General features: G+C 47.8%; 2 protein-coding genes across 5 annotated transcripts in view; both read left to right on the top strand.

Annotated features, from left to right (window-relative positions):
- The first annotated feature begins 955 nt into the window (after positions 1 to 955).
- On the top strand, positions 956 to 8,145 carry LOC309531602 (uncharacterized protein). The gene is made up of 3 exons (XM_082221191.1): positions 956 to 1,449; positions 2,224 to 2,342; positions 7,469 to 8,145. Exons 1-3 carry the CDS (start codon positions 1,058 to 1,060, stop codon positions 7,873 to 7,875), a joined length of 918 nt encoding a protein of 305 aa, XP_082077317.1. The 5' UTR covers positions 956 to 1,057; the 3' UTR covers positions 7,876 to 8,145.
- Positions 8,146 to 20,088: 11,943 nt separating this feature from the next.
- The window catches only part of KCTD14 (potassium channel tetramerization domain containing 14), an 87,112-nt gene continuing 79,702 nt past the window's right edge, over positions 20,089 to 27,498 (top strand). The window contains exons 1-2 of one of the 4 annotated variants that reach the window (XM_082219602.1): positions 20,089 to 20,585; positions 23,772 to 26,725. In XM_082219602.1, coding sequence (XP_082075728.1) covers positions 20,526 to 20,585; positions 23,772 to 24,443 — 732 coding nt within the window. In that variant the 5' untranslated portion in view covers positions 20,089 to 20,525 and the 3' untranslated portion in view covers positions 24,444 to 26,725. Of the gene's footprint in view, positions 20,586 to 23,768; positions 26,726 to 27,498 lie in introns of those variants that run through there. The other 3 variants (XR_014218760.1, XR_014218761.1, XM_082219601.1) reach the window with 3 other exon arrangements.

Raw genomic sequence — 27,498 nt, 5'->3', positions numbered from 1 at the left:
GTCCCCTTCTCCTTGCGCCCTCCATATTTCCCAACATCAGGGTCTTTCCCAGGGAGTCTTCTCTTCTCATGAGGTGGCCAAAGTCTTGGAGCCTCAGCTTCACGATCTGTCTTTCCAGTGAGCACTCAGGGCTGATTTCCTTCAGAATGGATAGGTTTGATCTTCTTGCAGTCCATGGGACTCTCAAGAGTCTCCCCCAGCACCACAATTCAAAAGCATCAATTCTTCGGTGATCAGCCTTCTTTATGGTCCAGCTCTCACTTCTGTACATCACAACTGGGATTACCCAGTAAATATAACTTCCATGTGGCATCTTCATGTTGCGGGTGGCAAGACAGACCTCTGCCCAAGCCCCTGAAATTAGAAGTCTAAACAGAGAGGAGACTGGGCTAAAGACTAGTGCCCAGCACTTGACCCTGTATAGATGTTCAGACGGGACGTGGATTCCCAGACTTAGGTTGCTTGCCAAACATCTTTTTCTGGCCCTGTGGTTTGAAGACAGTCTGCAACATCTCTGCTTCATGTGCCCTGCAGCAAGATGATGGCATGAAACAGCTATCACAAACTGAGTGCAAATTATGCAATGCCAACCAAGGCAGTCTTTCTGTGGTTCCCCAGCAGTGTGGCTTGCCAAAAGCTGTTTAATTTAGTACCAGTCTTGCTTAATTTAGGTCTCTCTTTCTTTCATTAGGGGGGGGGGAGGAAAAAGACAGCCTGAGCACGCAAGCGCCCAACTTTATGCCAAGTCGCTGATATGGGCAAAAGAGTTTGGGAAAGAATCCAGATTGTAAATAAAATCACATTGCAAGCCACAGAGGAGTCAGTGCCAAATTATTGCAATTCACGGGAAGCTGGGATTGGCTCCCTGGGAAAGGAGGGTCTGGAACTGGCATGGAACTTTCCCACTCAGGCTTTCTGAAAGTGACCAAGATTGCTATATAAATTGCCACCAGCAAAGCTGAAACCTAACACAGCTCACCTTTCCTGCACAGCGCAGATTGGGACCCTGAAAAAGAAGTCAAATTCAGATCCGGAGAATTCCTCTCGACCCATAGCCATGGAAAGATACGTCTCTGCCGTCCGCAAGATGGAGCAAACGGTGATGTTTCCCAGCCTCCTCCTCGGAGTCTCCTTGGAAGACCAGGCTGAAACATTTGAGACCAGCTCGAGCAACGGAGACTCCAGCGAGAGAGACCTGTATGAAGATTACACTCTGCTAAAAGCCATCAAGGGCAGGGCAGAGTGTGGCTTAGCACCTCTTGACCTCCAGAATCCCGGCCTCAAGGAAGAGGAGAGCAAGGAGAAGGTTGATCTGGAAGATCTCTTCCATTACCACGTGTCTGGCTTGCACCGCGTCCTCACCCAGCTGACGAGGAGGGCCAACGCCGTGACTTCCAAATATAATGAAATCATGGGGCAGATCAACCAGAACGAAATCTCTTTCCGCTGGTAAGACACACGCCAAGGACACCAAAGGTGAGTTATTGGCTCACTCGGCCTTCTCCCATCTAGTGTTCTCCCTTAAGCCCAGCCAACATGACTATGGGAACCGTGGTCAAAAAGATCTGGCGGGCACAGCTTGTGGAAGGCTCTATCAGCTGGTGTCCAGAATCAAAAATTCTGCTTTCCTTCCATGTTTGTATGCATCCATGCTTTTAAACTTTCCACATGGCGACCATCGGCCAATAGAAGTGGATGTGATAAAAGGTGATTTTGCACCACCGTACTGTAGTCTCCTGTTGCGGCACTGCCTGTTAACAGAGTCAAAGAGCTTTTAAAAATAGGCTTGCAAACTCTTCCTTCCTTCCTGGTTAATTTGGTGGCCATTGTTGGCTGTGGATGAGGGAAGTTGTAGCCACCAGGTCAACACAGGTTGGGCTATGGAATGCCATTTTCTGACTTGGCAGGTCCATCTTTCGGTGGTGAAGGTAATCTTATATTACTTCATTCATATTTCAGGCCTTAGTTTTGGGATTCAGGCTATTTATTCAATGGAAAGCTAAGCTAACGTGGTGCCTTTCCACTGTTGCCGGACTAGAACTCCCATCATTCCTGACCATTGGCCAAGTTGACTGGGAATATGGGAGTTGTAGTACCCCAATAAAATCAGGAGAACCCCATGTTGGCTATCAGTAAAGTTCTAGGGCTGAGTCACAGGGACTCTTGGTTTAAATTAAGACACAACCCACCTTGTTAACACCTTTTCCATTTTCCGTTTTACAGGACTACCTGCATTTCTGAACCTGCACATGTGTACAACTTGGGTCCTCTGTCTGAGGCTGTACAAAGGAGACTCTCAATGGACAATCTAGAGACCTTGACTGCAGCATCTACCCCACAACGTTGTGTAGCATGGACTTTACTTGAATAAGCCAAGCACTGATATTTGTGAACGTAATTGCTATCTATATTATATTTGTAAACAAAATGGCTATCTGTATGGTATTTATGGACAAAACTGATATCTATAAACTCCATGGCAAATGTATGCCTTGGGTTTCCATTGCTTTCTGGTGTTTAAATATTGCTTTTAGTTCAGACTAATAAAGCACTTTGCATCGTTTGAAGCTGCCTAGACCACTGTTTCATCTAGTCCTGTGGTTGTCAACTACCCTGACAGGTAATGGCTCTCCTCCAGATTCTTTGCCTATTATGTTTGCTATCTGAAATCATTTTCACTGGAGACAAGCGCTGTGCCACCACATGGCACCTGTGAGGAAATGAAGGGCATCAGTGCCCTGCCCACAATTCAGCCTTTTCGTGTGTGTGTTGCTGTGTGTTTAAGGGCACATCCACACTTTCCACTGAAAACAGTGTCTGGGCACAATTTTCAGAAATCCTTTAAGATGTCCTGGAAAATCCAGGCGTATGGGCAACCTGTATCGGAAGTGGGTTTTTGTTTTTTTTTGGCAAATTTCCTTAAAAATAGCTCATAAACTATTTTTATTTTATTTTTTTTGAATTTGCCAATAAAACTCAACAACTTTGGCCAATAGAAAACCCAAAAACAGCTTGCCAACTTTGCCAAAAAAAGAGAAAGCTTTTGTGTCCAGTTTTGTACTTTTTGAAATATTGCAACCCTACGTGGTTTCTAGTCATGGGTCTGAGAGGTCCCCCCCCCCGCTGCTGTTTTTACTGGGAAAATCTGCTGTTTACTGCTGAATTGGAACAAGCATCAAATGGGTTTTCCCTGCTTAAGTGAAGGGAGAAAAACCTTTCAGACCCGTGACTAGAAAAATCCCAGGACAAGGCAAAGAGTGAATGAGCCCTAAGTTAGAGGCAGCCCTTTTAATTTTCCATGGAGCAGCCTCATGTTAGGGGCATAAATCAAAATGGCTCCCTCACAGGAGGACTGTTCCTTGCCTGTCAGGAAAGGTCCCCCAAGAGGGTATTTTGCCAAGCTGCTCTCCAGGATTTCAGACAGGGAGTTCTTCCCAGCCCTGCCTGGAGATACTGTGGTACCTCGGGTTAAGTACTTAATTCGTTCTGGAGGTCTGTTCTTAACCTAAAACTGTTCTTAACCCGAAGCACCACTTTAGCTAATGGGGCCTCCCACTGCCGCTGCGCCGCTGGAGCACGATTTCTGTTCTCATCCTGAAGCAAAGTTCTTAACCCCAGGTACTATTTCTGGGTTAGCAGAGTCTGTAACCTGAAGCGTCTGTAACCCGAGGTACCACTGTACTGGGCATAAATCCTGGGACCTCCTGCATGGAAAACACATGTGATACCACAGAGCTGTGTGTCTTCCAGAAATGCTAGTACACCTTCCCATAACATCAAACCAAGATTTTTGTTGCGTCTGTCCCTGTACGGGACTCACGTCCAGGGCTGGATTTAGGTTTGATGAGGTCCTAAGCTACTGAAAGTAATGGGGCCCTTTATATGTCCAGCTGTCCTTTGTCAACAACAAATTGTCACTGTTTTTTGTGCTGAATATATGCCATATGGTAATTTATGGACCTAATAGGTATCTAAAGCCATTTGCACATGCAGAATGTAGGCACCCTATATATAGAAATGAGCAAACCAGTGATATTTGAGGGAGCAGGCTAGCAGGCAGGGTCCATGACTTACATCGTAGGAGCCTACACAACACAAAACACTGTTGCTGTATGTAGCTATAATTTATTTGTTTTTTATCTTATATTTTGGAAATGTACATCCAGTGTTTCTTTTCTTTAAATTTTTTTGGGGCCCCTAAGAGAGTGGGGCCCTAAGCTATAGCTTGTTTAGCTTATATGTAAATTCAGCACTGCTCATGTCCCGGATTCAAGGATTGCTGCCTTAGCCATGTCGTTGTCCCTGCCCCTTCCAACATTTCACAGATGGAAATAGCTTGTAACACCCCTGTTTGAACAATAAGTACTGTGCAATGCTCCAATATGCTCTCACTAATTTCTGAAGGCTCCCTGCTTCATGGGCTATACCAATTGACTATGGCATAACCGGATCAACCCTGGCGATCAATGTGGTGACAGATCTCGCAGCCAGATCGCCCTCTCACCACTGATTTAGGTTGTGCACACACATATCATTTGAAATAAACAGGGTTCCTTTATCTCCCAGTGCACTTTTGCACATAACGATGTGGGCATGTTTTCAAGCTAGCATGCAACGGTGTTCTCTATTCCCTTCCTTCCCATTCCACAACTTTAAAAAATAATAATCACAGTCTTTTGAAAGAGAGGAGGTAGAAACTGGTGTGCTGATATTCAGAGGTGGCTATCCTATAGCACTGCTTCTAAAGGAGCACTTGAAAGAGCTGGGTATGTTTAGCCTGGAAAAGAGGAGACTGAGAGGAGATAGGATGTTGTTGTTTAGTCGTTTAGTTGTATCCGACTCTTCGTGACCCCATGAACCAGAGCACGCCAGGCACTCCTGTCTTCCACTTCCTCCCACAGTTTGGTCAAACTCATGCTGGTAGCTTCGAGAACACTGTCCAACCATCTCGTCCTCCGTCGTCCCCTTCTCCTTGTGCCCTCCATCTTTCCCAACCTCAGGGTCTTTTCCAGGGAGTTTTCTCTTCTCATGAAGTGGCCAAAGTATTGGAGCCTCAGCTTCACGATCTGTCCTTCCAGTGAGCACTCAGGGCTGATTTCCTTCAGAATGGATAGGTTTGATCTTCTTGCAGTCCATGGGACTCTCAAGAGTCTCCTCCAGCACCAGAATTCAAAAGCATCCATTCTTCGGCGATCAGCCTTCTTTACGGTCCAGCACTCACTTCCATACATCACTACTGGGAAAACCAGAGCTTTAACTATACGGACCTTTGTTGGCAAGGTGATGTCTCTGCTTTTTAAGATGCTGTCTAGGTTTGTCATTGCTTTTCTCCCAAGAAGCAGGTGTCTTTTAATTTCGTGACTGCTGTCACCATCTGCAGAGATAGGATAGCCATCTTCAAATATCTGAAGGGCTGTCACATGGAGGAGGGAGCAAGCTTGTTTTCTCCCACTCTGGAGGGTAGGATTCGAACCTGTCAGGTGTGCGTGCAGGCCCTGTGACCAATAGGACTTTGCAGGACTGGGGCCTTCCTAAGTTTGTTCTGGAGAGGCAAGGCGCAGCCACACAGGTGAGGCCACTTAGTAACTCACAGCACCTGGTGGCAAGAGCCGAGAAGCGATATAAGGTCAGCATTTCCCTTCTGCTCTTTGCCACAGCAACACGTCCCCTGCCTTGCTGCGTTTGGCGTCTTGCTTCCTGATCCTTGAACCTCGGCTTCTTGCTCCTCAGACCCTTAACTTCTTGACTCCTTGCTTCTTGATCCTTGGACCCCTGACTTCTTGACTCCTTGCTTCCTGACCCTCGGACCCCTGACTTCTTGACTCCCAGCTCTCTGACCCTCGGATTCTTGGCTTCTGGACTCCTGGCTTCTGAACCCCCATTCCTGCTCCCACCCCGCCATCTTGCCCCCGGTCCTGACGTTCCCTGCCGGGACTTCGATTGCCCATGAACCGGACTGTGACAGAAGCAATGGTTTCAAGCTGCAAGAAAGGAGATTCTGACTAAGCATTTGGAAAAACTTTCTGACAGTAAGAGCTGTTCAGCAGTGGAACAGAGAAGCTATTTCATGAGAGGTGGTGGACTGCCCTTCCTTGGAGGTTTTTAAGCAGAAGTTGGATGGCCATTTGTCGTGGATGCTTTAGCTGAGATTCCAGCATTGCAGGGGCTGGACTAGATGACCCCCTGGGGTCCCTTCCAACTCTAAGGTTCTATGATTTGGTGAAAGATCAAGCATGGGTTAAGCCAGGCACCCCCAAACTCGGCCCTCCAGATGTTTTGGGACTACAGTTCCCATCATCCCTGACCACTGGTCCTGTTAGCTAGGGATGGTGGGAGTTGGACTCCCAAAACATCTGGCGGGCCGGGTTTGGTGATGCCTGCATTAAGAGCACCCAAGACTTCTCTGTGTGATGGCCTGGGACTCAGACTCGGAACCAGAGGAGTCTCATTTCGCACCGGATCCTTTGCCTCAGGCGGCATCTGAACCAAGTCTGGGGCCTGATCCTGAAGAGTCCCAGTCTGCACAGGTTCCCCTGCAACAAACACCAGCTGGGCCGAGTCAGGGGCCTGAGCCTTCCCTGGCTCCAGATGTGGGGATGACCTTGTTGCCTTCAGCTGGGCCATCACTTACAGCTGTTCCACTACTGGTTGGGTCAGGGGAGGCTGAGGCGGCCCCTGGGTCTAGTAACCCACCGATGTCTCCCGAGCTGCAGAGACTAAGGTCTGAGAGAAGGAGAGACCTGAGTACTCGCAGGAGGAGTGCTCACCTTTGGGCGAAACAGGGAGGTGAGTCGCTGGGGGATCAGGACCGGCCGCTACCCCGACAGAGATAAAAGGCTGTCGGACCTGGCCCCAGGTTGCGGGAGCAACATTGCTGTATGCCAGATCCTGCCTGAGATCCTATACCTGTCCTTGCCTGGTATCCTGCCTTGGCCCTGTCAGACTGACTCCTAGCAGAACCTTCGGATTCTGGGCTGGTCCTGGACCGCGTTTCACGGGTTACCCCCGGGCCCAGCACACTCTGCCTTCAGGAGTAGCAATGGCTCTCTTTGTAGTTATTGCAAGCCTGTTTTTTTTGTCCTCCAATGATTCTGAAACTCTGGGAATAAACATTGCTTGATTTGGCTTGGCGTTTTCCACTCTGCACATCATGACTTGTCAGTTATTGATCAGCAAGTCTTGGCTTCAACTGGGGTCAATCAGTCCACTTCTAATTTGGGTTCATTCCAACCTGTAAATAAAGTCACATTGCTAACCACATATGAGACAACTGATGAGATGCCAGAGGAGGAGAAGAAATGTGATTGGCTGAGGACAGAGGGGTGTTGTCCAATGGACCTCTTCCTGATCACACGTTCCACGGCTGGTTTCCACCCAGGCTTGCTCATAAATTGCCACACCAACTGGAAGCAAGGAACGCTCACATCTAACGGTCCTGAGATCCCCCGAGGCTTTAGGCTCAAATAAGTCTCTCCTCTCGCAACCATGGAAGATTACTTCTCTGCGGTCCGCAAGATGGAGCAAACGGTGATGTTCCCCAGCGTTCTCCAGGGTGTCCCCTTGGAATGGCAGGACAACACGCCTGAGGCTGACTCGGGCGGCAAAGATCTGTATGATTATTACACGCTGCTGAAATCCATCAAGCTGGTGGTGGAAGGTGGCTTGATGCCGCTCAGTAACCAGAACCCTGATGTCGCCAGCCGTCTGAAAGAACAGGAAGAGAAAGAGAGGCAGAACCCTGAAGGCTATTTCTATTACCACGTGTCCAGCTTGTATCGTGTCCTCGCGCAGCTGACAAGGAGAGCCGACGCCGTCACCTCCAAGTACAATGAAATTATGGGGCAGATTAACCAGGGCGAAATTCATCTCAGCTGATGAGAAATGCATGGTGCAAAGAGCAAAGGTAAGGTGTCCTTTGTTGCTCAAATGGAAATTCCCAGCCTACTGACACCAGGAAGGCATATTTGCGGTACCCTTTCTGGTGCCCACTTAAAACATTTTTGTTTAGGTGAACCTATCTTCCTTGGAGGGACGCGGGTGGCGCTGTAGGTTAAACCACAGAGCCTAGGACTTGCCGATCAGAAGGTCGGCGGTTCGAATCCCCGCGACGGGGTGAGCTCCCGTTGCTTGGTCCCTGCTCCTGCCAACCTAGCAGTTCGAAAGCACGTCAAAGTGCAAGTAGATAAATAGGTACCACTCCGGTGGGAAGGTAAACGGTGTTTCCGTGTGCTGCTCTGGTTCGCCAGAAGCGGATTAGTCATGCTGGCCAAATGACCCGGAAGCTGTACGCCGGCTCCCTTGGCCAATAAAGCAAGATGAGCGCCGCAACCCCAGAGTCAGCCATGACTGGACCTAATGTTCAGGGGTCCCTTTACCTTTATCTTCCTTGGAGGTTTTTAAGCAGAGTTTGGGTGGCCACCTCTCATGGAGGCATTAGCTGAGATTCTTGCATTGCAGGAATTAGATGGATTAGATGGATATATGATTCCACTTGGGGCTTCTAGGTGCAAAAATGTCTTAATGCCCAGTTTAGGGTTGCCATATTTTGAAGAGCAAAAAAGAGGACAGTCAAACTGTGCCAGCATACCTATTTCCCCAGCTCAGGATGGCAGCGGCTGCAGCATGCAGAGCAGCCCGACTCTGAACCCCACCCCTGCTGACCCAGACATTTCCTTTAAAATGTAAAAATCCGCCTGAAGGGGCATATTGGCCCCCACAAAAGAGGACATGTCCGGGGTTTTCCCAGGCATATGGCAACCCTAATTAGTTCCAAGTGCTATTGCAATTAGTCCAAGTGCAGTTAGTTCCAAGGGAAATTGTTCAAAGGGTATAGAAAGAGCATTGTGTTTAGATTTGCTGTTTTATAAAAGGAGATTGAATATTATTATTATTATTATTATTATTATTATTATTACTATTACTATTACTATTATTATTATTATTATTTCTTCTTTATACACTGCCCATTTATACCACTCTGGGCAGCTCCCAACAGGATGTTAAAAACACAATAAAAGATCAAACATTAAAAGCTTCCCTAAACAGGGCTGCCTTCAGATGTCTTCTAAAAGTCAGGTAGTTGTTTATTTCCCTGACATCTGGTGGGAGGGCGTTCCACAGGGCACAACTACCGAGAAGGCCCTCTGCCTGGTTCCCTTTAACCTCAGTTCTTGCAGGGAGGGAACCACCAGAAGGCCCTCGGAGCTGGACCTCAGTGTCCGGGCTGAACAATGGGGGTGGAGTCGCTCCTTCAGGTCTACTCTACTGGACTGAGGCCGTTTAGGGCTTTCAAGGTCAGCACCAACACTTTGAATTGTGCTCGGAAATGTACTGGGAGCCAACGTAGGTCTTTCAGGACCGGTGTAATAGCAGCTACACCCAGTCACCAGTCTAGCTGCCACATTCTGGGGTAGTTGTGGTTTCCGGGTCACCTTCAAAGGTAGCCTCACGTAGAGCGCATTGCAGTAGTCCAATACAGTGATAAGGCATTCTGATGAGAAAGCATTCAGAATTACTTTCCAATTAATTCCACAGGTTATGCTGGCACTGTCTCCCAGAGTCCAAATTCACGAAGCGGACATGTCTTGCTGTACGTTCTTCCATAGGACTTTCTGGTGCAACGAGCTCTGTGATACAGAAAATACATGACGATTTCAATTCCTGATACCTGAATTGATAGGGTATATAGAGTGGGAGGGAAGCTTAAATTATTTTAATGCATATTTAATATTTTATGTAACCCGCTTAGAGGGTTTGATGATTGAGTGGCTTATAAATCTTACAAAGTAAACTAAATGCCAAACATGTCTATGGCCCTATATGATTCAAAGAGGATGTTTTGAAATCGGCTCACGTCCTACTGATTGCATTGTCTCTGATGACTAATACTTGCAATTCACTTCCGTAAAGGTAAACTTTATTTTACTGTTTTGTACGTAAGTGAATTTTGAGCCGATGAGCTCACTGTCAATAAAAAGACTAATTCTGAATAGCGCCTCATTTTCTTTCATTAATTTACACACTGTTCTGTTTGTAGTATTTAGAAGTTAGGCTGAAACCTGTTTGTGTGTGCGCACATATGTATAAATATGTATTTAAAAAAAACATTCAGATGTCCAGTAGACCTTATTGTAATGTGTATGGGTTGCTCGTGCGTAAGTTGCCGCCTCTCCAGGCTTTGTTGCCTTGCTAAACCTTTCAGTCTGGGCAGCCCTTCACTTCGTGGCTGCCTCAGTCGCTAGCAGAATCCGTCAGTGGGCGTTTCTTAAATCTTTTCCAACATAAAAGTTGTTTGACACCCAGTCTCCTCCTACTCTCTCTGCACGGAAGTCTTCTGCGCAGGGTGGGCGTGGGTAGCGGAGGACCCGTGCTCTCCCCGCTGGTGTCCGGTGAAGAGTCCTGGAGCCCTCTCGCCGATTCCCCCATCAGCCCCTCTATATCCCTGGTGTTGCGCTGATTTGCTTCCCCATCTGCGGAGCTTCCTCTCTCCTTGCTGGGCCCTTCTCCAGCATCATTTGAGAGCCTTCCCTCCGCCTCTAGCTCCGATGTCAGTTCCCTGACACTTATATATATGCTTACCAGGGATTTTTTTCAGGCGGAACTCACCAGAATTCAGTTCCGGCACCATTGCTATTATAAGAGAAGAAGGGAGAAGTTCATGGTGACTTCTGGCACCTCTTTTTCTAGAAAAATAGCACTGATGCTTACCTAATTGTAAAGGGGAGAAAAATCAATTGCACCATGTAACTCCCTTAATTTTATTCAGTGGTGTTAGTTTTGGGGTTGTTCCCACCCCCCTTAAAAGCATTCAATTTAGAGAGGATGGTGAGCATCTTAGATTCATCAGTATACGTAGGCGGGCCTGAAATGTGTGGCCCTACAGATGTTTTCAGACTCCAGCTCCCATAATTCTGGCTCTAAAAGGTGAAGGTGTCAAACCCTCAGTGAGTTACGAACTTCTCCTGTGTAGTAGTAGTAATAATAATAATAATAATAATAATAATAATAATAATAATACAGTGGTACCTTGGGTTACATACACTTCCGGTTACATACGCTTCAGGTTACAGATTCCGCTAACCCAGAAATAATGCCTCGGGTTAAGAACTTTGCTTCAGGATGAGAACAGAAATTGCACGGCAGTGGCACAGCGGCAGCAGGAGGCCCCATTAGCTAAAGTGGTGCTTCAGGTTAAGAACAGTTTCAGGTTAACAACGGACCTCCGGAACGAATTCAGTACTTAACCCAAGGTACCACTGTAATAATAATAATAATAATAATAATAATAATAATAATTTATTTATACCCGCCCATCTGGCTGAGTTTCCCCAGCCACTCTGGGCAGCTCCCAATCGAATGTTAAAAACAATACAGCATTAAATATTAAAAACTTCCCTAAACAGGGCTGCCTTCAGATGTCTTTTAAAGATAAGATAGCTGCTTATTTCCTTCACATCTGAAGGGAGGGCCTTCCACAGGGCGGGCGCCACTACCGAGAAGGCCCTCTGCCTGGTTTCCTGTAACCTCACTTCTTGCAGGAAGGGACACGCCAGAAGGCCCTCGGAGCTGGACCTCAGTGTCTGGGCAGAACAATGGGGGTGGGGACATTCCTACAGGTATACAGGACCGAGGCCATTTAGGGCTTTGAAGGTCAGCACCAACACTGACCTGTACAAAGACAGGCTCTGGTGGATTGAGCAGACGAAACCAATAGTGGGCTCTGTGGTCAAAAGGGTGGTTTCTGCACATCTGTAGAGGGGAGTGAGGGGCAGATGGGGCTCGTCCACCTGGGAAGGGAGCCCACCTAGCAGAAGGAAAACTCTGATCCTAAACCTCCATTGCCTTATGGGATATCTTCAGAAGAAAAGGCTAAGGAGGAAACCCCACACAAATCTGGAGAGGTGTCCCTAAGGCAGCTGGACGGCGGCTTGTGTGTGCCTCCTTCTGGCAACTCCTACAGCCAAGCTGGTGCCAAACGCCTTGCTCTGCTTTCCTTTGGACCACATCTGTGAGGCCAAAAGGTCTTGTCGTCTGGGGAACCCAGGAGCTCCAGCCACGCTGCCCAGGCTTGCGCCCTAGAGAGGTGCTTTGCTACTGCGAACGGAGTGGTGTGACTTCACCCCTGGAGGAACACTCCATTGTCTTTCGAGGCAGACGGATGCCAACCACAACAACGGCCTCCATCAATGGAGGCCAAGCTAGTGCGCCATAGTGGTTAGAGTGTCAGGCTAGGACCTGGGAGACCAGGGTTCAACCCCCACCCTGGGCCACTGATACGGAAAGGGGGGGCATGTCTTCTTCACCTCCTTCTTCGCTACAATATATCTATTTATTTCCAATTGTCAATGTCAAAGGGACTGAAATCTATAAAATTCATAGAAAATCAACGTGCCAATTTGCTCAATTTCTCTAGGACCCCATGACACCTCCCCTGTCCTCCATAATCCCTCAAGCAAGGTGTCAAGACCCTAATCGGGTCAAATCGCTCTGCCAAGCCCTTCCTCCGGGCAATGCCAGGTGACAGACCATGCATACATGGACCATTGTCTTCTCAGGATGTGCTTATCTGTGCATATCTCCAGCTCTGCATATTCCCCCCTCCCTCCTCCATATGTTAATCCGGTGTAACCCAACCTCTTCCTAATGTATTCGTGATGTAATCTGTGTAACCTAACCTCTTCTTAATGTATTCGTGATGTAACTGGGATGTATTTTGCACTGTATTCTGGGACATGGAGGGAAATTTCAAAAGTTCATGTCACCCCTTTCTCGCTGTTCAATCTCGCCTTGAACCTGTTGCGCAATAAACTTGGATCTTCTGCAGTTGCTCCTGTGTCCGGCTGAGCTCATTTTCTTCCGCAGGGACCCGCGGACTTAGTCCGACGAGCTGGGTGGCAGAGTAGCCCCGCACCCATATTTTTTCCGTAACAGCCACAAAGCTCACTTGGGGACGCTCCCTGCCACTCAGCCTAACCTACTCTGCAAGGTCTTTGTGGGGATTAATTGAGGAGGGGAAGAACTGTGTCCACTACCTTGAGTTCCTTGGAGGAAAGGTTGGTGCAACAAACAAACAAACCTAGTCATTGTAGCTAACAGCTGTTGCTGGGACGTGGGTGGTGCTGTGGTCTAAACCACTGAGCCTGGTGGGCTTGCTGATCGGAAGGTCGGCGGTTCGAATCCCCACGACTGAGTGAGCTCCCATTGCTCTGTCCCAGCTCCTAGCAGTTTGAAAGCACACCAGCACAAGTAGATAAATAGGTACCACTGTAGCGGGAAGGTAAACAGCCTTTCCGTGCGCTCTGGTTTCCGTCGCGGTGTCCCATTGCGCCAGAAGTGGTTTAGTCCTGCTGGCCACACGACCCAGAAAGCTGCCTGTGGACAAACGCCAGCTCCCTCGGCCTGAAAGCGAGATGAGCGCCACAACCCCATAGTCGCCTTTGACTGGACGTAACCATCCAGGGGTCCTTTACCTTTACCTTAGCTGTTGCTAGCTTTCTAATTTGTCTAATCTTTTTAAAGCCTTCTGAGTTGGTTTGCATCACACTTCGTCTTATGCGGGTGAATTCCATAATTTTATAGATAAAGAGCAACAGCTGGAGGAGAGGTCAAGTTATGCGTGGGAAATGCAAATGGAGAGAAACGCAGGCCGCCTTAAGGGTGCGGCAGGAGGGCTGCTAAGTTTGCAGAGTTGGGAAGAAACCTCTGTTTGATGTAGGGGAGGAATGAGGCGTGCGCCAAGGCTGCCAGCGTTGTGGGGCTGGTCCTTGGGTTTGCCCAGGAACCCTGGGATGGGCTGCCATAGGACAAGGAAAAATCACGGCCACACCATGCCCCGTTCCAGAGTCAAGGGAAAGGAATGTTCCACAGTCATCATCGGAGCCAAGCCCATGTTTGCATTCACAAACTGAAAACAGCAATAGGACTTTTATACACAGTGGACGCCCGGGTTGCGTACATGATCCATGCGGGATGCACATTCACAACCCGCAGTGGCACATCTGTGCACGCGTAGGTTGCGATTCGGCGCTTCTGTGCATGCACAAGGCGCGATTTAGCGCATGCGCGACGCCAAAACCTGGAAGAGACCCGTAACGGTACTTCCAGGTTTTGGCAGTCTGTAACCCAAAAAAACGTAACCTGAAGCGTCTGTAACCCGAGGTATGACTGTACAGAGGTACCTCGGGTTAAGTATTTAATTCGTTGAAGCACCACTTTAGCTAATGGGGCTTCCCGTTGCCGCTGTGCCGCCGGAGCACAATTTCTGTTCTCATCCTGAAGCAAAGTTCTTAACCTGAGGTAATATTTATGGGTTAGCGGAGTCTGTAACCTGAAGCGTATGTAACCTGAGGTACCACTGTACATGAAAGCCGTGTGGTGTAAGCCGTTAAGAGTGTTGGACGGGAACCACGGAGACCTGGGTTCAAATCCCCACTCAACCATGAAACTCGCTGGGTGAGCCTTACACAAAGCTGGCGCAGTGGTTAGATGATGGCCCCCATCGAACACACGCAAAATGGTTGGTACCTGTATACATTTGAAGCAGTATCGCACCAATTTAAACGGTCGTGCCTTTGCACAAGGAATCCTGGGAGCTGGAGTCTGTTGAGGGTGCTGAGACCCTATTAGGGAGATCTCATAGAACTACAGATCTCAGAGTGGTCCAACGACCAATCCCTTTCCCCACAGAACACTGGGAACTGTAGCTCTGTGAGGGGAATAGCAAATCTCAGCGCCCTTAACAACCTACAATTCCCAGGATTCTTGGGAGAATTTTTTGTTTAAAGTGGTGCGATACTGCTTTGAATACATTGTTATGATGCGGCCTGTGTCCAGTCTGTATTGAATGTTTGTTGTTCAATATTTTTTTTTAATGATATTTATTGAAAAAAGATTTTTTTAAAAAAATTACAAAGAAATAAAAAGACAAAGTTACAAAGAAAAAAGACAAAAACAGAAAAAGAAAAAGAAAAAAGAAAACCATCATTTTCAAAATCTCGAATTTCATTACCTTCTTTCCATGACCTCCTCCTCCTCCCATCTCTTGTATCTTGATTAATAATTGTCACAGCAAATCCTTTCCATAATTCATAGTATTACCTTACTCTATTTTCATCTTATCTTATAAAAAACCTTAAAACTTAAGACTTAAGTCTTATTTTTACCAGCTTCTCATAACCATAACCTTTTTACCTGATTCCTTAAACATTCTTACAAGAGCCAAGTAATTTCATTTCAACATTTTTCCAACGTTCATAAAACATTTCTGATAATAAAAAGAAAAAAAAGAATAAAAACAATCCAATCTTCTTCCAGCGTCCCCTCTCCCCGGTCCCGGGATTGTCAGTCCTTTTTTTTTAACCCATTAGTCTGGCACATTAACCTGGTGATCTTATATCCGAGGCCTTTTTTGTTGTTCAATAAAGGAGGGTCTACAACAGTGAGAATCCTTCAGGCATTCATCTTGATTTGCTTGTGGGATGTTTATACATCTTCCCATTGTTATAAGAAAAACTGCTCCCTTTCCCTTATGGGGTATTCCGGAGGCCATATAGAGTCCTTAAGTGGGTTCCCTATTGGAAGGAGAAAACAACAGAGGCCAACCAGAGTATATTGAGAAGCAAAGTGGCTAGTGAGCCTGGGGTGTAAGCCCTTATATAGACTTTTGAAATTGCCCACCCTGTAGCCCAAGACCACCCCCCAAAACATCATACGTACATCACAGAAGGAGGTGGTCTACAGCAGAAATTCTGTCTGCCAGGATACCTGACAACGGTCCCTGATTGCATTACCTTGGCAGCCTGGCCATTCTTTGGTGATGGTTAATACTTCAGTTCCTGAATCCAGGTCTCAGGTTCACCCTATTCATACACAAATAGGCCCTCAAGACAGGATTTGCTCCCCTGTACTATTTCAGACACATGGTTCATATATTTAGATATGCGCGCATATGCAAATATTTATTCTACACTTGAGACCTTAAAATTCTTATTTTGTTCCGTTTTATTTTGGTTTGGGTTGACTATTGAGTGGGGTGGGGATTTGTTGTGTTGGTACAATTGTTTTTGATTTGATTTGTTTTCTATTCTGTAAATGGAGGTTGGTTTGAGGCTTGGGATTGCTACCGTAGTGGGGCGAGGGAGGTATGGCGGTGGGGGCAGATGTTATAGGCGAAGGGGATCGAGATACGGATATGCTCGTACCCCTTCCAATCTGCGCCCCATCCCGAGGGACGAAGGTAGGGTGAGCAAGGATTACTCACCTCCGTCACTGGTGCTGTACAATGCCAGGTCTATAGGCAATAAAACCGCCACCCTGCGAGACTTCTTCACCTCGCAGGGGGTTGACCTGGCTTGTGTGACGGAGACCTGGGTGCGCGAAGGGGAAACTGTTACCTTACGAGAGATGGCGCCCCCGGGTTTCTCCGTCCTCCACCAGTCGCGGACTGTGGGCCGGGGGGGAGGGGTGGCATTATTAATCCGAGAAGACTGTTCTTTCAGGGCTCTACCATCGCCATCGATCCCCGGCATTGAATGTGTTGGCCTAGTGTGGGGCTCCGAGGTGAGCTTGGCTGTCTGGCTGGTGTACCGGCCACCTAGCGCACCAGCAGCCACCCTGTCAGGCCTGCTGGAGGCGGTGGCCGGCTGGGCCTTGGAGTTCCCCAACCTATTGGTACTGGGGGACTTCAACATCCATGCCGATGCCACTCCCTCCTCACAGGCTCTGGACCTGGTGTCTTCCATGGCGACACTAGGGCTCTCCCAGTTTGTTTCGGGCCCCACACATCAAGCAGGCCACACGCTGGATTTGATCTTTGGCGCCGGTATAGATGTGATCATGTCTCCCTCGATGAAGGTGCCATGGTCTGATCACTACGCACTGAAAGCCAGGATTGATTTTCCACCCCCACCCTGCTTAGGTGGCGAGCCAATTTGGGCTCGCCCGCGGAGGCTGATGGACCCTGATAGATTCCGTCAGGCCTTGCGGGACCTTGCTCCCCCTGGCGACTCATTGACGGAGCTTGTTGAGGGCTGGAATACCCAGCTCCTGGCAGCCATCGATGAGATTGCACCTAGGCGCCCTCTGCGACCCCGCAGAAACCGGGCTCCCTGGTTTACCGAGGAGCTTCGGAAAATGAAGCGGGACCTCAGACGGCTAGAGCGAGTATGGCGGGGTGCCCGTGACGGAGCTTCAAGAACATCTTATAGGGTTTTTATGAAAACCTATGAGATGGCAGTGAAGGCTGCTAAGAAGTCCTACTTCTCGGCCTCCATTGCCTCCGCTAGCTCTCGCCCGGCGCAATTATTTAGTATAATTAGGTCTTTAACGTCCCTCGAAGGACAGCCAAATTTAAATAACAATTTGACACACAGCTGCGAGGCATTTGCGAGCTTTTTTGCGGAGAAGGTCCTGTTGCTCCGCCATGACCTCCCTGCCAATTTGGATACAATGAAGGAACTGGAGGCCCCTCGACTGTCTTCGGGTCCAGTATTGGACCACTTTGACCGGATATCCCCAGCCGATGTGGACAGACTCCTCCAAGCTGGAAAGCCCACCACTTGTCCTCTTGACCCGTGCCCGTCCTGGCTGATTAGAGCGTGTCCAGACGAGGTGCAGGCCCCCCTGGGTGATATCATCAATTTGTCCCTTGGCACTGGGATATTCCCAGGGGAACTGAAGGAGGCAGTGGTGCGTCCGCTCTTAAAGAAAACATCATTAGATCCTTTAGATCTATCCAATTACCGCCCAGTTTCGAATCTTCCATTCCTGGGTAAGGTGATTGAGAGAGCGGTTGCTGAACAGCTTGGTAGGTTTCTGGATGAAACATCGGCTCTCGATCCATTCCAATCCGGCTTCCGCGCTGGTCATGGGACCAAGACGGCTCTGGTCGCCCTAACAGATGATCTCCGCAGGCAGCTGGATCGAGGCGGGTCGGGGCTGCTGATTCTTCTAGACCTGTCAGCAGCCTTCGACATGGTCGATCACGAACTCCTGGACCGCCGCCTTGCCGACGTGGGGATCCAGGGCACAGTCCTTCAATGGCTGCGCTCGTTTCTCTCCGGTCGGGGACAGAGGGTGGCGCTTGGGGGCGAATTGTCATCGCGCCACTCCTTGGTGTGTGGAGTGCCTCAGGGTGCGATTCTCTCCCCGATGCTTTTTAACATCTTTATGCGCCCCCTCGCCCAGCTTGTCCGGAGTTTTGGGCTGGGTTGCCATCAGTATGCCGATGACACCCAACTCTATCTGTTGATGGATGGCCATCCTGACTCGGCCCCAGACACACTGACCAGATGCCTGGAAGCTGTGGCTGGATGGTTACGTGGGAGCCGGTTGAAGTTAAATCCTTCGAAGACAGAGGTCCTCTGGCTGGGACGGAGCGATATGGGATCGAGGGGGCAACTCCCGTCTCTTGCGGGGGTACAATTAGTGCCAGCACCATCCGTGAAGAGTTTGGGTGTAATCTTCGATACCTCCCTCACTATGGAGGCGCAGATTACAGCTATAACAAAGGCGGCATTTTTTCATCTCCGCCAAGCTAAGCAGTTGGCTCCTTATCTCTCCTGCCCTGACCTAGCCACTGTGATCCACGCGACGGTCACCTCCAGACTGGATTATTGTAACTCGCTGTACGTGGGGCTGCCCTTGAGACTGACCCAGAAACTCCAGCGGGTGCAGAATGCTGCGGCGAGACTCCTTATGGAGTCTTCACTGCGAGATCACATTCATCCGGTACTATACCAGCTGCGCTGGCTTCCGGTGGAGTACAGGATCAGGTTTAAGGTGCTGGTTTTAACCTTTAAAGCCCTATACGGCCTAGGACCCTCGTACCTACGGGACCGCCTCTCCTGGTATGTCCCACAGAGAAACTTACGGTCTGCAAATAAAAACACCCTAAAGATCCCAGGCCTCAGAGAGGTTAGGCTGGCCTCAACTAGAGCCAGGGCCTTCTCGGCCGCGGCTCCAATCTGGTGGAACGCTCTGTCACAAGAGACTAGGGCCCTGCAGGACCTGACATCCTTCCGCAGGGCCTGCAAGACAGAGCTGTTCCACCAGGCCTTTCGTCAGGGCGCAGCCTAACCCCCTCCTCTGGCAATCTGCACAAAATTTTGCTTGATGGTTGCCATTAATTTGATTTTAATTTGATTTAATTAATTTTATAATGAATGTTTTAGAATGTTGAACTATTTTGATTGTTGTTAGCCGCCCTGAGCCCAGCTTCGGCTGGGGAGGGCGGGATATAAATAAAATTTATTATTATTATTATTATTATTATTATTATTATTATTATTATTATTATTATAACACCGTTAATCATTCATTCATTCCTGACTTTTTCGGTGCCTCACTTTCATAGCTGTCAACATTTTCCTTTTTTAAAGGGAAATTCCCTTATTCCGAATAATAATAATAATAATAATAATAATAATAATAATAATAATAATTTATTTGTACCCCGCCCATCTGGCTGGGTTTCCCCAGCCACTCTGGGCGGCTTCCAACAAAGATGAAAAATACACTAAAATGTCACATATTAAAAACTTCCCAGATGTCTTCTGAATGTCAGGTAGTTGTTTATCGCTTTGAATTCTGATGGGAGGGCGTTCCGCAGGGCGGGCGCCACTACCGAGAAGGCCCTCTGCCTGGTTCCCTGTAACTTGGCCTCTCGCAGTGAGGGAACCGCCAGAAGGCCCTCGGAGCTGGACCTCAGTGTCCGGGCAGAACGATGGCGGTGGATAGGATTCCTCGCAAGAAAAGGGAAAAGTTGACAGCTATGCTCACTTTCCCGGCATATTAACCAAAGCCGGATACTTTAGCTGAGATTCCTGAAATTGCAGAGGGTTGGACTAGATGACTCTTGGGTCCCTTCCAACTCTATGATTCCTGGCCACAGCAGTCACTTGCACTTCAAGGGGCAAAAGTGAGTCTAGGAGTTGCAAACTGAGCTGCAAACCAGTTCAGAGAGAGGGCAGCCCTGCCTAGAACAGGCAATTGACTGGTCTCCCAAAAGAGCGGCTAAGCTCTGAATGAGCTTCCTGTGCCTTTAAAAGACAGAGCAGTCGCTCAGGATAAGCTGTGGGAGCAGGGTGTAACCAGTTCACAAGAAGGGAGTGTTTCGGGCTACACTAACCTGGCCGTGAGACCTGAAGAAAGTGGGAGGGTCTGGTTTGCACGGCTGGGTGTTAGCCAGGGCTTCTTACGCAGATGTCACAGGGAGGAATATATATAGGCAGTGCTTCTCTCTCTGGGCTGCTCAGCAAAAGTTCGCTGCCAGAAGACAGGCCGGCCCGGAAAAATATTTCCACCTGCGGGTTACCTGCTTTGCACCTGTAACTCACCTGGGAAGTTCTCCAGGGAGCTGTGGCCGCCAAGTGGCAGGCAGGCGGATGTGCCGGAGTCAGCTGCGAGGGGGGAACCTGCAGTGGGAGAGAAAGAGAAAAATCAGCACCCCTCCACCACATTGGGGTCTTTGGGGGCTGGCTGCCCTTCCTGCGGATCTGAAGCTTGCAGGTGTGAGTTGAAGGGGAAAGATGAGCATTTCATCAGAACCGATTTCCCTCCGGAAACAAATTGGGAGCAACCTGCAAACGGTGAGTGAATCACGGGGCCCAGGACTTCCTGGAACAGCTAGCTGGGGAGGGGCTGTGCAGCTCCGAGCTTTGCAGAAGGTCGTGGGTTCAATTCCCAGCATCTCCAGGTAACAGAAAGGCCCAGGTAAGTTGGTGACTTCTTGTTTTCCCTGGAGAAAGTTAATCAAAGTTAACAATACTGGTCTCAGAGACCAGTGCCAGATTTACGTATAAGCTAAACAAGCTATAGCTTAGGGCCCCACTCTCTTGGGGGCCCCCAAAAAAAATTAAAGGGAAAAAATGGATGTACATTTCCAAAATATAAGATAAAAAACAAGTAAAATAAAACCTACATAGAGCAAGAGTGTTTTGTGTTGTGTAGGCTCCTATGATGTAAGTCAGGCATGTCCAACAGGTAGATCGCAATGTACTGGTAGATCACGGGGTGTTCCTGGTAGATCCTGGTTGATCTCTGGCCCCTGAGTGATCTCCTTACAAAAAAACCAACTCTGGCTTCCTAAAAAAAGCTCACCCTCCACAACTTTGTCTTCCTAAAAAAAGCTCAAGCTCCACAACTTTGCCTTCCTAAAAAATGCTCCACAGCTTTGGGTAAATCACTGCCAGTCTTTTTATGACAATGGGTAAGTTTTTATGACAACTGCCAGTTTTTCTATACTGTGAGTAGATTGCAGACTATTGGGAGTTGGAAGTCCCCAATGTAAGTCATGGGCCCTGCCTGCTAGCCTGCTCCCTAAAATATCACTGTTTCGCTCCTTTCTATATATAGGGTGCCTCCATTCTGCATGGACTGATTGCATGGCAACATGTGCAAATGGCTTGAGATACCTATTAAGTCCATAAATTACCATCTAGCATATATTCAACACACAAAAAAGCAGCAGAAATTTGTTGCTGACAAAGGACAGCTGGACGTATAAAGGGCCCCATTACCTTCAGTAGCTTAGGGCCTCATCAAACCTAAATCCAGCCCTGTCAGAGACCATCATCCACACCAACCTTTTCTCCATAGGCATGGGCTTTCCAGGGCTTTCACGGAGTGTTTCCTCCCCATTTGTTCTGGTGCTTTCCCTGGGGTAACCCGCAGTTTCCCACTGAATCTGAGCAAAAAGCAATCTGCTGTTCAGCGATAAAAAGTGGGTTTTCCTGCATCTAGAAACGCAGAGCAGGGGTAAATGGGTGAGCCCTCAATGCGACAGTGATGTGTCTCAGGGCTCATCTGGTTCTGTTTTATTCATTTATTTCATTTATAAACAGATTTCTGTTTATGCCATGATTTCCAGGCTCAGGTTTGGTACCTCCAAGCTCACGTACGAGAGGGTGGTTTTTTTTTTTTTTGTCCTGCCGCTTTTCCTGGGAAAACCCTCTGTTTACCACTGAATCGGAACAAATATCAATGGGTGTTTCCACGGATTTACGTTGGTTCCCATTCAGCAGAGGATTTCCTCAGGGAAAGCGGCGGGACAAAAAATTGTGGTACAAATGGAAGTCTGCATGAGTCCTTGTTCTGCCATTATTATTATTATAATTATTATTATATTGTATTTATTCATTGCTTTTCACATGAAAGTGTCTCAAAGCGAGTAGCAATGTAAGAACAGAAATAGCAAAAAACAAACAAACCATAAAAAGCAAGTATAAGAACATGAATAAAGCAAGAACCTTGGCTTCATAGTAACTATGATTAAGCTAAGCTTATTACAAAAATATACCTATTAACCAGCCTAACAGGTTTATGAGGAAATGAGTACAGTATTTCTTTAAAATGCTTTCGGACGTTTCAACGTTAATGCTTTCAACCTGCGGTAACAGTATTAAATCATGCTCTTCAGCCTTGATTTATTTTGTTTAGATATTTTTAAAAAACAACCACCCAATAATGCAAAATGCTCATCCATAAATATTTAGAAAAAGACAGGTCCACCCCACCAAAAGCAGACCCTCCAAGTGTCCCTGTTTTCCAGGGACAGTCCTGGATTTACAGAAGCTGTCCTGATTTCTGATTTGATCCCAGAATGTCCCACATTTCCTTATGACGACCCTATTTTCATCGGATAAATGTTGGAGGCTATAGAGCCATGCGACCCCCGAACCAAGGAGATAAGTAACTATACAACCTTTAGAAGGCACCTAAAGGCAGGGTTTTTTTAATGCTTAATGTTTTATTATGTTTTTATATATGTTGGAAGCCGTGCAGAGTAGCTGGGGCAATGCCAGTGGAGTATACATTCGTATTCGTAAAACCTTTTATTGGCATCACAAACAACATCCAAAACAAAACAAATCAATACAGAATTAAAGTACCACTTCCCCAGTGGCACAAAACATTTGCTAAAAGAAAGGAGGCAGAGCAGTCTATCGTCACATCTCTTGGTCTCCAGGGAGATCAGACGTCTGCAGTGTATTTCGACGACAAAAAATTTAGCCACTAACTTGCTGAGCTCCTGATCATTTCCCAGTAATAGAAATCGTATGACCTCTGACTCTGGTTTCCATTTGGGGATACAGAGTTGATCTAGAAATTGCTGGCGGAGATCAGCATATAGTTTACAACTGAGAACCATATGTGTAAGGGTTTCCACCAGGTGGTCTTCACATGGGCAAGTTCTTTCTCCTTCCACCCTGCCTAAGAACCTTCCCCAAAGGAGGTTGGATGGATTTGAATTAAACCTGGCCAGTGAAAATGCCCTCCTTTCTTGAGGGTTAAGCAGAAATTTAAGGTAATTATGGTTAGTTTCATGGGCCCAAGAAAGTTGAAAATAAAGAGGGGAACATGTTTTCTCTGCTGCTACTGTTAGTTCTTAGTGTTCAGTATCCCACAACTTAGTTTTTATTATAGCCTTTGCAGATGGTGGGGACATCGATCGCAAAATTTCCACTGACAGCCCGAGTTGCTGTACCTTCTTGTTAAACTGTTGTAGCCCTGGGGAAAGAAAGGGAAATAATAAAATTATTATTATTATGGAATAGGACATCCCTATTTTCATCAGAGAAATGTTGGAGGGTTTGCAAAAGCAGGTGTGCAAGAGACCCCAGACATACTTGGTTACCCTCCAAAATAAGGGCCAAAAGCCTGCGTTAGTGAACTTAAAGATTGGGAAAACGATAAACAGTGAGAAATCAGAGTGGACAGATCCATCCTTCCTTCCCTGGATATCACCTTGCTTTCCTTTTCTTTGTTTCCAGCAGTCTCAAATCATAGAGCTCAATGTTGGCGGGGAGATATTCACCACCACCCTAAGCACCTTGAAGAAACACCCTGGTTCCAAGCTGGCTGAGATGTTTGCCAGTGGACAGACCAAGCCCCGCACGGACCCCGAGGGAAGATATTTCATAGACCGGCCCGGGACTTACTTCAAGTACATCTTGGAATACCTGCGCAGCAACCAGGTGCCCACGAACTGCGTCCAGGAGGTGTACAAGGAAGCCCTCTTTTACGACATCGAGCCTTTGGTCAAGCAGCTGGAGGACTCTCCCCAGATCTTTGGGGAGCTGGTGGCCAGGAAACAGTTCCTCGCCCGCGTGCCCAGCTACAACGAGAACATCGAGCTGATGATCCGCATCGCGAGGGCAGAGGCGGTGGCGGCCCGGCAGTCCAGCGTCATGGTGTGCGTGATGAAGACCGACGAGGATGTCGTCAAGTGCCACGATACCCTCAACGGCTTGGACTCCTACAAGAAATCGGTGGTCAGGTTTGGACCCTGGAAAGCCTCTCCCGGCATTTCTGACCTACTCGACTGCATCAAGATTGACGTGGAGGCCAAAGGATACAAGATCTCTCTCCAGGGCTACGTTCCGGAAAAGGGCTTCCGCTTCAAATCCAATGACTACTTCTACAAATTTCTCTTCACTTGGTGGTAGTGGAGACAGCGGGAAGGGCCTTGGCCCAGTATACCTGAAGGAGCCTCTCCACCCCCATCGTTCAGCGCAGACACTGAGGTCCAGCACTGAGGGCCTTCTGGCGGTTCCCTCACTGCGAGAAGTGAGGTTACAGGGAACCAGGAAGAGGGCCTTCTCGGTGGTGGCGCCCACCCTGTGGAGCCACCCTCCCATCAGATGTCAAGGAAATAAACAACTACCTGACTTTTAGAAGACATCTGAAGGCAGCTCTGTTTCGGGAAGTTTTTAATGTTTGATCTTTCATCATGTTTTTAATACAGTGGTACCTCAGGTTACATACGCTTCAGGTTACATATGCTTCAGGTTACAGACTCCGTTAACCCAGAAATGGTGCTTCAGGTTAAGAACTTTGCTTCAGGATGAGAACAGAAATCGTGCTCTGGCAGCACAGCTAAAGTGGTGCTTCAGGTTAAGAACAGTTTCAGGTTGAGAACAGACCTCCAGAAACGAATTAAGTACTTAACCCCTGAGGTACCACTGTATTCTGTTAGGAGCTGCCCAGAGTGGCTGGGGAAACCCAACCAGATGGGTGGGGTATAAATAATAAATTTATTATTATTATCATTGTTATTATTATAGCTCAGTGGTAGGTCCCACGCCTCACCTGCAAAATCCAGTCCTCGGCAGCATCTCTGGGCAAGACTGGGAATTTTCCCTGCCTGAAACTCCACAAAGCTGCTGCCAGAGTGTAGACAAATATTGAGCTAGAGGAGCTAGTGGTCTGATTTGGCATAAGGCAGGTTCCTATGTTCTTATATCCAATGGGTTGGTGCTTCAAAGTAAGTGGACCTCAGCTGCTGATAATATTGCCTGCTGGAATGACCTGAGAGCTTTGCTCCTGTTGGCAGCCCGACAGACCCCCAACACATTTGGCGCAAGGGTGGACTTCCTCATTCCCAAGTCGAACTGGAGTTAATTTGTCTTGATTCAGAATCATGCATCTTGGCTGTATCACTCTCACCTGCTTCTCCTGCAATTTCCACCTGGATTCATACTGTTGCAAGGAAAATACAGGCAACTCCCAGTTTACAGGCACTGAAATGGCATATACAGTGGTACCTTGGTTCTTGAACTTAATCCATTCCGGGAGGCCGTTCGACTCCCGAATTGGTGCGAAAACCAAGGCATGGCTTCTGATTGGCTGCAGGAGCTTCCTGCGCTCAAGCGGAAGCTGTGTCGGACGTTCTGCTTCTGAAAAATGTTCACAAACCGGAACATTTACTTCCGGGTTTGCAGCGTTCGGGAGCCGATTTGCTCGGCAACTAAGCTGTTCGGGAACCAAGGTTTGACTGTATTTGAAGCACCATTGAAAAAACCTGCAAACACCCTGTTCTGCCACCACCCTGCAATGCGTATTTGTGCAAAAAGGTGAAATGCGTATTTGTGTGGTCACACACATATTGAACATGTGTACATGGGGAGTTGCCTGTACTATAGTTCCCAGGGGACAGATTGCCCGTGGTCTGGATTTATGGTGTGCCATAGTCCGAAGGTTATTTTTTGTGGAGCTCAGAGCTGATAGACTCCCAGCTCTTTGACTGTATTGTACCAGGGAGAGGACAAGAGCACATGGTGCACAAATAGACTTCGTGACTGTGTACATCAGCATACCACAGAGCCTAGGGCTTGCCGATCAGAAGGTCGGCGGTTCAAATCCCCGCAACGGGGTGAGCTCCCGTTGCTCGGTCTCTGCTCCTGCCAACCTAGCAGTTCGAAAGCACGTCAAAGTGCAAGTAGATAAATAGGTACCGCTCCGACGGGAAGGTAAACGGCGTTTCCGTGCGCTGCTCTGGTTCTCCAGAAGTGGCTTAGTCATGCTGGCCATGTGACCCTGAAGCTGTACGCCGGCTCCCTCGGCCAAGCGAGATGAGCGCCGCAACCCCAGAGTCATCTGCGACTGGACCTAATGGTCAGGGGTCCCTTTACCTTTACCACAAACTAAACTACTGCCTTGCATGAGTGTTACAGCTCCCTATAGAGAATTCTCTCTTGCAGGCTACCACCCCCTCCTCACTTCCAAGATGGCCCCCTTCACTCTTAATGGTCAGGGGTCCCTTTACCTTTACCTTTACATCAGCATATAGCACCTGGCATAGGGGAACAGCTTTCTGGTTTGAGGAATGTATTCTTTAGGGGCAGTCTGAACATTTATTTGAAGACTGGAGAGCTCTACAGAGCCCTCATATTGGCTGCACCTGCACCTCTGGATTAAATAAGGTAATAAAGCTGTAATCATATGCAAACTCGGTAGTTAAGAAGCACATCCTTCTTGGTAAACATGCTTAGGAGCAGCTTTTGAAGAATGTCAAATTAGGAACTGGGAACGTATTTCCATCTTCTGGTTTCTCCCAGCTAGTGGATGACTCTTGTGGCAATGAGTTCCGAAGAGTGAGTGATTGTGTGAATAGCACTTCTTTCTGGTTGCCTGAACCAGCCATCACTTTCACTAGTGGCCCCACTAGTGGCCCCACTAGTGAAACCCAGCCCAGAACCAATGACATAAAATCTTTGGTGGGGCAGGGGGAAGGAAAACAAACATTAGTCAGTTAGTTCAGTATTCCTATTGTTTTACTTGATGGGTGGTGGGGCAGCTGCCAATATGTGATTGAACCCTGCCCCAAAATAGCAATAGTTTGGAAATTCTCTTTGTGGTCTATTCCCCCCCCCCCCCGATCTGCCACCAGCACTTCTGCTACATTAGCCCTCACAAGCACCCTTTGTATTTATTATTGAGACTCAAGGCAGCTTCTCGGTTTAGTATCCTTGTTCTTTAGGGATATTTGAACAAATCACATGCCTTGGATTACTTCATGTTTACTTTTAAACTCGAGTGCTGTCTTCCGTCATAGCACTACATGTATGTCTCGCTTAATTGGCATTCATTTGTTCTTCAAAAGGCTGTGCATACACAGTACATTTAGAGTGCATTTAAAGAGTGTTTCGTCCTCACAAAGATGCCTGGGAACTGTAGTTTGCCCCTCACAAAGCTACGATTCCCAGGACCCTTTAGTTAAAG

The sequence above is a fragment of the Podarcis vaucheri genome, assembly GCF_965113315.1.
Source record: "Podarcis vaucheri genome assembly, chromosome: 4".
Lineage (NCBI taxonomy): Eukaryota > Metazoa > Chordata > Lepidosauria > Squamata > Lacertidae > Podarcis > Podarcis vaucheri.
This window is presented reverse-complemented; position numbering and strand designations above follow the sequence as displayed.